A 12887-nucleotide genomic window follows, 5' to 3' on the forward strand; every position below is an offset into this window, starting at 1 on the left:
TTCTGGAATGCTGATAATTCTTAAGTTATTCCTCTTCATGTTGTCCAGCGTTAATCTTAGGCCTTCTTCAGATTTTTTAAATCCTTTTTTTTTGTGTTTGCTTTTCTATCTTAGTAGTGTTGAGAGATTTATCTTCTAGGTCACTAGTTCTAGCTTCTATTCTTCAGTTCTACTCATTTGCCCTTTCAGTGTATTGTCAATTTCACATGTTTAATTATTAATCATTTGGACCTTTTTCTGTAGGTTTTGAATTATTTACAATGCTGTATCTATCTTATTTGATTGTTCTTGTAGCACTTTCCTGACTTCTTCCTTATTTTTCTCAACTCCATTGTGTAGTGTTTTGATATATTTTATAATCATTTCTCTGAATTCCTTCTCAAGCATTTCCAAAGCCTGCCCATCTTCCAGTATGGAGTGTAGGTTTCCTTCCAGCTTATTTGCCTCAGTCACTTTATCTTGTTTCTGGACATGTGCAGATATGGTCATCTGTTTCTGTTTTTTTTTGGTATATTCAGGAGTTATCTGTGGCCTTAATACTTAGATAGGTGTGTATTTGGTATTTTGTATGCTTTGTGATAGCCTCCAGGTAGATGTGATTAGGAAATGGGCTTCCCATTTCACTCTTCTTCCTGAGAAATTTCAAGATGGCACTGTTGGTCGTTGTGACATAACTCAGGATTTAATTTTTGGCCTACTTCCTTTTTGGTCTGCCTGTCCCACTCCACAATCCCCATTCAGGCCCTTTTCTTAGTGATAAGCAGTTCAGGGCCACTGTGGCTGTTTTTGCACTGTCGTTTGGTTTTAAGTGGAAACTCTCAGTTTAAATTTTGAGAAGATCTGTGTGCATGCATAGTAGAACCCTCCGGGGCTGGGGGTGGGGTGTCCACTCATTCCGGCACCCCCTTTAGTCACCTGAATGGAGGTGCACAGCCAGCGAGAGACCAATGAACAGATAAAAATAATAAAAAAAGAGCATCCAAATCTTTATTTCCGCGGTTCTGTCAGGTGTCAGTGGCTTCTCTGATCCTTCCCCGGCTTCATTTCACCCAAGGTGGTGGTTCTGGGAGCAGCTGAGGGTCTTGAATTAGAAAGCAATAGATTTCTTGCTTCTGCTACAGATTCCCATAGCTGTAAGCCTTCCAGCGTTCTAAATATTCCTTTCTATGTGGTTCAGAGTTCTGGCACCATCCCCTGAGTCTGCTTGTTCCGTCATTCTGTTTTATTTCTGATGGAGCTCCTCACTGCACATCTACCCAATCCACCATCTGGTTTGTTCTCCACTTCCATCTTCTTTTGATGCTTTCCGCATCACACGGTATTTTGCCTATAGAATCCTTCAGTATTTCAAGCTGAGGCTTGATTATTTCCTTTAGTTCCTTCGCTCAGCTTGAGAAATGCCGAGCATGTTTTTCCTTTTCAGTTTTCTAACTCCAGGTCTTTGTGCATTTCATGGTAATTCTTGACTTTTTCTTCTTGAGCTGCCTTTGAAATTTTCTGTTCATCCCTTTTCCTCCTCATTCTTCCATTTGTTTTAGCACCTCTATGCTGGAGAGCAAGTTTCAGAGTCTCTTCTGCCATCCATTTTGGTCTTTTCCTTCTTTCTTGTTTTCTTAATGACCTTTTGCTTTTTTCCTGCGTGACATTCTTGTAATCATCCCCCAAGTCTTCTGGTCTTCATGTCTAATGGATCAAATTCATTCTTGAGATGATCTCTAAATTCAGGTGAGATATGTTCAAGCTTATGTTTTGGCTCTTGTGAACTTGTTTTAATTTTCTTCAGGTTTAACCTGAATTTGCATATGAGCAGCGGATGCTGTATTCCACAGTCTGCCCCGGCCTTGTTTTGGCTAATGATCTGGAGCTGGTGAATTCAAATGGCCAATGTTTCAGATAGCAGAGGAGTGCTTTAACCACTGTGCCACCAGGGACCCTGAAAGTTACAGCCAAAAAATCCCTGTCAGTTCTGTCCTGCCATGTGGCATCTCTGAGAGTTGGAATCCGCCCAGCAACAGCATCAGCTGGAATGGAAAAGGTCAGACTGCCTACGTTTGTGCCTTTGAGCCAGACACCAGCAGTCATTCCCATGCTGGCCAGAAGGTGGCGCTGCTTCATGCTTTCTGGGCTCCTGGCTCAGGCAAGTAGAAAACTCCCTCATTCATCCTCAAAAGGTGATGTCAGGATCAAGGCAGTCGTGAGGGTTGGGGAAAAGGGGAGCTTTGAACCAGCAATCTGGAAGGAAAAGGCAAGAAAACAGTATGAGGAATGAGGCTTCTTCTCAGATCTGGCTGCCCCTGGGCCAGTTTTAGGGGCTAGCAGGATAAGCATTGGACTGGGAATCACAAGGTTGGCAGTCTGAGTCCAGCAGCCACTCCATGGGAGAAAGATGAGGCCTTCTGCTCCTGCAAAGACTTTTTAAAAAGCCTCAGAAATCCTATGCAGGATCGCGACTCCATGGCACTTAACAGCAACAGAGACTTTCCTGAGATGAGCTAGTGAGACCAGACCTGAGTCCTGCGTGAATGACCTATGAGGGGTCTGTGTCTGTGAGGCCCACCCCTACACCCTCCCTCTGTACCCCGGGCAATGGCAGTGTCTCTCAGCCTCAGTACCCCTATGTGAGAAGCAGAGCTCAAAGTCCAGACTCACCCACCAAGAGGACTTGAAGGACATGGTGATGGGAAGGGGTAACTCAGCACGACATTCTGGGGTGGCTGTGGCCACCTGCTGGAAGCTTTGCCACCGGAATTCCCACACACCAGCAGGGCGCCCGGGGTGGACAGGTTTCAGCAGAACTCCCAGACTCAGACAGACACAGAAGATGGTTGGATAGACGGCTGTGAAGACAAACCCCTAGGCTAGAAGGCACACAGAGTTCTCAGTGGACACAGCCATGGACTTGAGATGGACCAGGCGATGTTGGGGGTAAGCAGCACCCACCACTGCAGAGAAGGCCCATTGTGAGAGGTACACATGTGCTGAGGGGGTGAGGCCTCAGTGCCACCTGTCTTCCCCCAGCCTCAGCCCCACCACTGACCATCTCGGCTGTCCTCCCTTCCTGGGTGAGGTGAGCTCTCAGTCCTATTGTTACCTCTCCTTCCCTCCCTGTCTCTGTCAGTCCAAAACTGTGGTCAGGCTTGGCCGCCGCACCAGAGCTCAGATCTGTCTCTGTGTCCCTCGTAGGGTCATGAGTCCACACTCAGTGGTCACTTCATTAGGGGGCTCTGTGAGTCTAGCTTGTCTGCCTTAAACACGTGTACCGCACGAACGTGGAGCCCTCCTGAATGGTTTCTCCGGGTCCTGGCATCGTTTCCAGGCTGCAGGATGAGAAACGTGTCTCCACAGCTTGTTGGAGTAAATACTTCTCAGTGACATCATAGCTCTCCATGAGAGTTTGCCATCAGTGTCGTCTTCAGGTCCTCTGTAAGTGTCCGCCGTCTCCTGTGTTCAGCTCCCCGGTGGATGGTTCTAAGAGGCAAGGAGTGTGACCTCTGACACTTTAGGAGGCTCCAAGTACAAATTAAGACACTGGCCCTGGGGCAAGGTCCTTGTCACCTTACAGCACCTACAGGCCCAGCAGGCCTTGGAGATGTCCCTGTGCTCTGGCATCGTCTTCCCTGGATCTGGGGGCTTCACAGTACAGGGACCCCACGTCAGAAGGATGCCCTCCACTCCTGGCTCTTCTTTCTTGAAGGTCTACCCCATTTCTTCTTTCATCTCTCTCCTTTATATGTCTTGTAAGATAAAAGGTGTTCAGGCCACACCCTCAAGGAAGCGTCTTTCAGTTGACTGGCTGCTCATAGCAGATTTCATCATGGGGTGATTACATCATATTAGGTCTCCCCATGGGATGACTACATCATATTAGATCTCATCATGGAGTGATTACATCATATTAAATCTCCTCATGAGTGAGTACATCATATTAGGTCTCCTCCATGTGATGATTACATCATATTAGATCGCCCAATGTGATGACTACATATTAGATATCCCCATGGGGTGATTACATCATATTTAGATCTCATCATGGAGTGATTACATCATATTAAATCTCCTCATGAGTGAATACATCATATTAGGTCTCCTCCATGTGATGATTACATCATATTAGATCGCCCAATGTGATGACTACATATTAGATATCCCCATGGGGTGATTACATCATATTAGATCTCGTTGTGGGGATGACTGCATCCTATTGGACCTCTTCATGGGCATTACTACATCTAAATGGCCACAGCACTGAGAATCGTGGCCCAACCACATAGACCCCAAACCTCATCAATTGCTTAAATCTCAGAGCCTCCTTGGTGTTATTGTTAAATGCTGTCTAGTCAGTTCAATGCATCGTGATGCCTCCAACAGCTTGGAACAGATGTCAGAATCCACGTGAGATACAAAAGCCTCAGCAGTGGGAAGAATTTCTGAGAGGACTTAGACAAGGATCAGGCACACCTGGGACAGCCGCCCTGCTGGGTAGTGTTTGAGATGGGATGATGGTGGATACTTGTAAGACGTAGTCCCGGCTTCCAGCTGGTGGTTCCACAGCCTCCTGTGTGTTCTAAGGCAGAACAATGCAGGGAGTAGGTAGGAAAACACAGGTATAATCCCTATAAGCATGCATCTCGGGGTCATGTGGATGTGCAGCTTTAATCACCGGAACCCATGAAGCAACAACTCCCAGAGTGGAGTGTGAGCTGCGCAGACTCTAAGTCTACTCATGCTCATTAAATCATGGTAGCTGGCCCACCAGCAGTGGAAACACTCACTTAGCTTTTTGACGAAGAGCTGCTGGAAGATCTCTGTGGGTGACCCAATGGAGAGTCACCCATTGCTCAGGAAACAGGTTGTAAAAACTCAAAAGAAATAAGTGGAATCCTCACCTGATGATCGAGAGAGTGCAAATAACGTATGTGTAAGAGAAGAGCCCTGGTGGGGTCCTAGGGGGTGGGGGTGGTGGTGCTGCGGGTTAATGCACTGGACCGCAGAATTGGCTTGAACCACAAGGTTGGCGGTTCAAGCTCACCAGCTCCTCCTTGGAAGCCCTATACAGGGTCACTATGGGTCCGAACCGACTCAACGGCACTTACAACAACTAGAAAATAAACACTGAAAAGAAAATATGTCATGTTCTTAAAAAACCTTCTATTGGCTTTAGTTCAGTGTCTTTTCTGAGGTTGCCCCTTTCTTGGACTGGAAAACCCCAAACCCATAGTAGTAGAGTCAATTCCGACACACAGCAACCTTATAGGACAGAGGAGAACCACTCCATAGGAGTTTCTGCGGGAACACACAGCCTCATCTTTCTTCCATGAGGAGGTTAATGACTTTGAACTGCCAACCTTGCAGTTAGGAGTCCAACACTTAACCCACTATATCATCAAGGCCCCTTTTCTTGGGGAAACAGGAGAGAAAATAATCTCTCACCCTTGAGTCAGGCTTTGAAAGAACATGAGGGGGAGTTCTGATGGTGCCCTCATTCTGATGGTGCCCCAGGCCAGGATTCTCCTCCCTGTATATTTTGAGATTTATGTTATTAACTCAAAGTGCTCTGTGTGTGGGTTTCAGAAACCAGTCTACTTATTTCCTACCAAGGATTACCTTCTATACCTGTAGAAACCCCATATACAGCAGAACAAAACACAACACGGTCCTGCACTGTTCTCACAATCGTTTCTACGGGGAGCCCATTGGTGCGGTCACTAATCAGTCCATCTTGGTGAGGGTCTTCCTCCCCCCTCGTTAGCATGATGCCCTTCTCCAGAGATTAGTCTCTGCTGATAATGTGCAAAGTACAAAAAAGTCTCACCATTTTCTCTTCTAAGGAGCATTCTGGCTGTGCTTCTTTCAACACAGATTTCTTCACACAGTATCGTTAAGAACCTTTGTCAGCACTGTAATTCAAATGCATCTGTTCTCCAATCTTCCTTATTTATTGTCCAGCTTTCCTGTGCATAGGAAATGATTGAAAAGACGGTGCCTCTAGTTAGACACACCTTAGTCTTCAAAGTGACATCATTGCTTTTTCCTCCAAAAAGAAAGTCATTTGCAGCTGATTTGCCCAATGCAATAAATCATTAGATATCTAGACGGCTGATTCCATGGTGTTGATGGTGGATCCAACTAAGACGAAACCTTGACAACTTTACTTATTCTCTGTTTATCGTGTTGCTAGTTGGTGACGTTTTGAGGAGTTTTGTTTCTGGTATATTGAGGTGCAATCCATAATGTACACTATAGTGTTTTTTTTTTTTTTAAATAATTTTTTTTATTGTGAATCATCATTCAACAGTATTTGCTTCCATTCCCTTTTTTTTTTTTTTGGGAGGCAGGGGAGGGATGTACACAAAAACACTCAAGCATATATAATCATTTAAACAACCAAAGGGCACATTCTGCAAGCCTACCTCTTTTTCGCCAGCACTCAGTCCCTCTCTTCCCATGAATCCAGAGTCCTTAGCTACTCCCTTTCTCCACGTCCCCACCTCTGCCTCCATCTCTGGTGTGGCTGCTTCTCTGGATAAGGTCCTGCATTCCGCTTGTGCTCTTCTCCCTTGATGGTCCTAGGACTATAAGATTAACTACTGCCCCCTTTTTGTTATAAAATTTCTACCTTTACAATTTTGACAGTTGCAATTAGTTATGATAACAATTATTCACTATTGAATCATGCAAATCTTATCCCCATTTCTTTTCAGCAGACCGGTTTAGACAAGATGAAGACTATTCACTGGGGATAGTGTTCTGATCTTTGTTAGTAATTCCTTGCTTTCAGCATGCAAAGTTGTATTGTCTGCATATCGTAGGCTGTTCTGAGCCTTCCTCCAACCCTGATGCGGTGTTCTTCATATAATCCCTCTTCTCAGGTTGTTGGCTTAGTGTGAAGACTGAACAATTATGGTGAAAGGACACAGCTCTACCGCACACCTTTCCTGATTTTAACCCATTCAACACCTCCTTGTTCTGGTTGAACAACTACCTCTTGGTCTATGCACAGGTTCCTCATGAGCACCATGAAGTGTTCTGAAATCCTCATTCTACTCAATGCTACCCACACTTATGATCCACATAGTCCTAGCATAGTCTTTGTAACCAGGTTCACATCTCTCTGGTTTTCTCTGCTTTCAGCCAAGGTTCATCTAAATATCTGCAGTGATATCCTTCATTCAAATCTTCTTCTGAATCAGGTGGGAATTTCTGGCATCTTCCTGCTGATATACTGCTGCAACCATTTTTGAACTCTCTTCAGCAAAATTTTATTTGTGTATGATATTAATGGTATTGTTTGATGATTTTGACATTGTGGCGGCTCACCTTTCTTTGTAATGGGCACAAATATGGATTTCTCTCAGTGGTTGCCTAAGTAGGGCAGTATGACACACTCAAGGCCTAGAGGAATGGCCCTCTCCCCCAAATTGGGAAAGAATGAATCTACCTTATGAGTCCAATACTCGTCTGTCAGTTTGTCTTACTGTGGTAGCTTGCATGTTGCTGTGATGTTGGAAGCTATGCCACTGGCATGTTAAATACCAGGAGGGTCACCCATGGTGGACAGGTGTCGGCTGAGCTTCCAGACAAAGCCACTGAAAAGCCTGTGACTAGCAGTGGGACACTGTCCGCACCACAATATCGAATGTTGAGACATGATGAATAACATCAGAATATTGTCGGATATGGAGTCCTGGTGTAGCACTATGAGTTAATGTGCTCGACTGCCAAGTCGGTTTGAATCACAAGGTCGGCAGTTCAAGCTCACCAGCCGCTTCTTGGAAACCCTATACAGGGTCACTGCGAGTCAGAACGGACTCTACAGCACTTAACAACAACAACCACCACAACATTCTCAGATATAATATCAGAAGATGAGCCCTCTACGTCGGAACTCACTATATGTATAATTGGGAAGAGCTGCCTTCTCAAAGTAGACTTGACTATAATGAGGTGAATGGAGTAGAGCTTTTGGGACCTTCATTGGCTGATGGCGCACAACTCAAAAAAAGGAGAAACAGCTGTAAACATCCATTAATAATTAGAACATGGAATGTACGAAGTATGAATCTAGGAAAATTGGAAATTGTCAAAAATGACATGGAACGCATGAACATCGATGTCCTAGGCATTAGTGAGCGGAAATGGACCTGTATTGGCCATTTTGAATGTGACTACCGTATGGTTACAAGTCGGGCTGCTAACCTCAAGGTCGGCAGTTCGAAACTACCAGCCGTTCCGTGGGAGAAAGATGAGGCTTTCTGCTCCCGTAAAGATTCACAGCCTCGGAAACCCTGTGCAGGGTCACTATGAGTCGAAACCGACTCCACGGTACTTAACAACAATATCCTGTGGTTTACTATACTGGAAAGGACAAATCGAAGAGGAATGGCGTCACATTCACCATCAAAAAGAACATTTCAAGATCTAAAAGTATAATGCTGTCTGTGATAGGATAACATCCATACACGCCTACAAGGAAAACCAATTAATATCCCTATTATTCAAATTTTCACACCAACCACTAAAGCAGGTGATGAGGAAATTGAAAAATTCTACCAACTTCTTTAGTCTGAAATTAATCACACATGCAGTCCAGATGTATTGATACTTACTGGCGATTGGAATGCAAAGGTTGGAAATAAAGAGGAAGGATTAGTAGTTGAAAAATACTAACATTGTGATAGAAATGATGCTGGAGATTGCACGATAGAATTTTGCAGGACCAATGACTTCTTCCTTGAAAGTACTTTTTCTAAACAGCATAAAAGATGACTATAACATGAACCTCACATATAGAATATACAGAAATAAAAATAAGTACATCTGTGGGAAGAGATGATAGAAAAGCTCCATATCATCAGCTAAATCTGTGGAACAGATTATCAATTGCTCATATGCAAGTTCAGGCTGAAGCTGGAGAAAATGAAAATGAGTCCACGAGAATCATAATTTAACATGATTGTTGAACATATCCCACCTGAATTTAGAGATCATCTGAAGAACAGATTTGATGCATTAGAAACTAAAGACCAAAGAGCAGAAGAAGTGTGGGATGACATCAAGGACATCATACAGGATGTAAAAGGTCTTTCAAAAGACAAAGAAGACGACAAAATGAACGTCAGAAGAGACTCTGAAACTTGCTTTGCAGTATGTTGTTGTTGTTAAATACCATCGAGTTGGTTCTGACTCATAGCGATCCTGTATAGGAGTTACAAGGAGTGGCTGGTAGGTTTGAACTGCCGACCTTGCAGCTCAAATTGACCTTGCTGTCCAGCGTGTTATCCTGCAGTACCACACCATTTGCTAAAACCAATGGATGAAATGAAGAGGTCCAAGAGCTGAACTTTCAAAGGGCAGCTCTAGAGGTCAGAGTCAAATATTATAATAACATGTGAAAAGACCTGGAATTCTAACCAAAAGCGAAGAAGACAGTTATCATTTCTCAAACTGAAAGAACTAAGGAAAAATTCAAGCCTTAACTTGCAGTAATGAAGAATTAATCTGAGTTGGAAGCTACTCAGCGACACATTAACAACTACCATAGGTTACAGCCTCAGCATACAAATGGTTGTCAACATCTCCCAAAGTCTCAAGGACCTTGGAGAAGCAAAGGTCATTCCAGCAGAGAAGATTCCATCCCTGGAATCACTTTGTCAGGCATGAACCCCATGGATGAGTTACTTTTCTGGAAGACTCCTGCTTTTTACTAGCCCAGGGCCCAGCTCGGTCACTTGCTGGAGCTCTGGATGCGTCCCTGTTTTAAAAATCAAGTGTGCTAAATTTCATTGTTTTAATTTCAGATTTGAAAAAGTGCTTTCATGCTGTAGTTCCCAGTGGGCAGGAAATCTGGCCTGGACCACCTAGGGGAAATGAGCCCCTAGCCCTGGCTGAGCTGGAGTGAGAGCAACATCCATTGGCCTGGTTCTCACTGCATAATCCAATCTTTCAAGGGTCTCTCCCCCTGGAGATGCAGGGGGCTGAGTAACTAATCAGACAGACACACTAATCCTGCTTTCCTGAGGCTGACAGGTTAACCCTTTGCCTTCTGTTTCCATGTGGGCTGTGGCTGAATTGTCAAACACACACTTGGTTTTGTACCCTTGGTGAGAGCTCCCAGGATTATCAGAGCTGATGCTGCTTGGTTTCCTGGACCTACCACGTGTCTGGCACATTTCTAAGTGCTTTGGTTCATTCTATGAAGTGGGTTGTTTCCCTGGAGGGTACAAAGGGTGAATGTGTTGGCTATTAACAGCTAGCTTGGAGGGTCTAGTGTACTCAGAGGTACTTTGGGAAAAAGGGTCTGATGATCTACTTTCAAAAAGGTGCCCACTGGTACCCCTGGGGCACAGTTCTCCTGCCACACATGGGGGTGCCATGAGTCTGGATAACTTATGGCACCAGTGGGCACCAGTGGGCAGAGTAACGTCCCTGGAGATCACACAATGAGGGTCTGGAATCCAGAACCAGGTTGTCTGCTTCGCAGTCTGTTCTGGGGCCTTCTGCTCAGATTCCCACAGGAGGGGCTCAGAGTGACTTTGATGCCAGTTTCCATCCCACCCACCCACCTGCCCACCCACCCGCTCATTCACTTACCCACCCATCCATCCACCAGTCCATCCCCCAATCCACCCACTTACCCACCCACCTACTCATTCACTTACCCACCTATCCATCCACCTACTCATTCACTTACCCACCCATCCATCTACCAATCCACCCATCCACCCACCTACTCATTCACTTACTCACCCATCCATCCACCTACTCATTCACTTACCCACCCATCCATCTACCAATCCATCCACCTACCCATCTACTCATCTACCCACCCACCTACCCATCCACCTACTCATTCACTTACCCACCCACCTACTCATTCACTTATCCACTCATCCAACCACCTATCCACCCACCAATCCATCCACTCATCCAACCACCTATCCACCCACTTACCCACCCATCCATCCTCTAATCCACCCACCTACCCAACCATTCATCTACCCACTCACCTACTCACCTGCACATCCACCAATCCATCCATCCATTCATCTCCTCACCCATCCATCTACCCATCTATTTATCCATCCATCCACCTACCACCTTACCCATCTACCCACCCACCCATTCATCTACCCACCCATCCATCCATCTATCTACCCACCCACCCACCCATTCATCCCCCCCCCCAGCCACCCTACCCATTTACCCACCCACCCATCCATCCATCCATCTCCCTATGGGCCCATTTATCTACCTCAGCCATCCATCCACTTACCCCCTCGTGGAGCCACCCACCAACCCACCACACCTTGTGTGCATGTAGCACTGCGCTGTGCGGATGCCAAGACGCTGAGATAAAGACACTCACTGTCTTTTCAGAGTCAACTGTCAGCTGTGCAGATGGACAAACCCCACAGACAGGATGCTGCAGGGAGCTGAATGCACAGGGAAGTCGGGAGGAGGCCTGGCATCTGGGGATGGGGGGCATTTCAGGCCTGAGGGGTGCTGCTTGCTGGGCACCCTGGGAAGCTGGCCTTGTTTGTGGTGGTCGCCATGGGAGATCATGATGGGTCACAAGCCAGAGGCTGAAAGGAATGGAAAACAGGCTGAGCAGTGTTTGGTGCAGAGGACAGACATGGAGACCATGGAGGCCTCTAACCGCCAGGGGCCGCTGCTGGGAGGCTCAGCTGGATTCTCCCCTCCCCCCCCCCCCCCCCCGGCCCCCTCAGGAAACTCAGGGCTTTAAGTAAGGCCCCATCGAGTGCTAAGACTCAGGTCAGGGCAGCTCCTGACCCTCGTCCATCACAGCGTGGCTCTGACTGCAGTAGGATGGGAGTGTGTTCCAGCTCGTTCCGTCTCAGTGGCGGCAGACAAGCCTGCCTTGCATTCCTGCTCCATGGCCCCAGCCCAGGCGGCATGAGAGGCAGGGGGAGGTGTCCCAGCGGAATGGCCCTGTCTCCAGGGGAGTGGCTTTCCGCAGCCTGGCAGAACTGGTGCTGAGGGCTTCCGCACGGCCAGCTGCATTCAGAGGCCAGCGGCTCGGTGAGGGAGGCACGCCACGGTACTTGGAGCTGAAGATTGCCATCCGTCTGCAGTTTTGAAAGGTGTGAGGTGTTTGAATAATGACTTTCAAAGGCAGCCTCTTCCTTCCATCTCCCCTCCCCTGGTACTAGAGCGCTGCCGATGCTGTGTTTGGCTTTGATGAACAGTTATATTTCAGTTTGAATTCAGAGCACCAGCTCTAGGTGAAGGTGCTGGCTAGGACCTTTCAGCATCTGTGGGCCCCTCATTCCTTGCAGATCTCTGTGTGTCTTGCTATCTGTCTTCTCCTGGGTCTAGGAGGTTCCCAGCACAGCGACCCTGGGTCCAAAACATGTGTTCTGCTCTCAGCTTGTTCTTTTTGGTGGTAGGAGGCGGCTCCTCCTTGTCCTTTGCTTCTGCCTCCCCATTTCCTTCTCTTATTTGTCAGCCCAGCTCCTCCCCCTCGACTCCTCTCTTGCTGCGTCCCTTCTCCCCTGCACTCACAGAGGTCTAAGGTACCTCGTTAGCCACAGAGGTTTCTCTCGATTTCTTTACTTGCTTGTCTCCAAGACTCTCCTTTTTCCCATCCCAGTGTCTCTTTGCCAACGAAGACAGCCATTCCACTGGGATCTTCTCCCAGCAGTGATGGTGGCCCCCAGCCCCTGCTAGGTCACAGGGAGGCTGAGAGCTGCTTGCTGGGAGAGAATTCTTAGATTATTTGGTCAGGATACAGACTGAATAAATATGGTGAAGGATCCAACCCTGGTGCACACCTTTTAAACCATTCAGTATCTCCTTGTTCAGTTTTATTTTATTATTTTTTTTAATTTAAGGTTTTTATTGTGGATTGAGTGAAAGTTTACAGGGCA

General features: G+C 46.4%; 1 protein-coding gene across 1 annotated transcript in view; it reads left to right on the top strand.

Annotated features, from left to right (window-relative positions):
• Positions 1-12887, top strand: part of LOC102829684 — a 105158-nt gene that overhangs the window by 43334 nt on the left and 48937 nt on the right. Inside the window, exon 6 of the mRNA XM_006860279.1 lies at positions 11960-12039. Coding sequence (XP_006860341.1) covers positions 11960-12039 — 80 coding nt within the window. The remainder of the gene's footprint in view (positions 1-11959; positions 12040-12887) is intronic.

The sequence above is a fragment of the Chrysochloris asiatica genome, unplaced genomic scaffold (assembly GCF_000296735.1).
Source record: "Chrysochloris asiatica unplaced genomic scaffold, ChrAsi1.0 scaffold00037, whole genome shotgun sequence".
Taxonomy (NCBI): Eukaryota; Metazoa; Chordata; class Mammalia; order Afrosoricida; family Chrysochloridae; genus Chrysochloris; species Chrysochloris asiatica.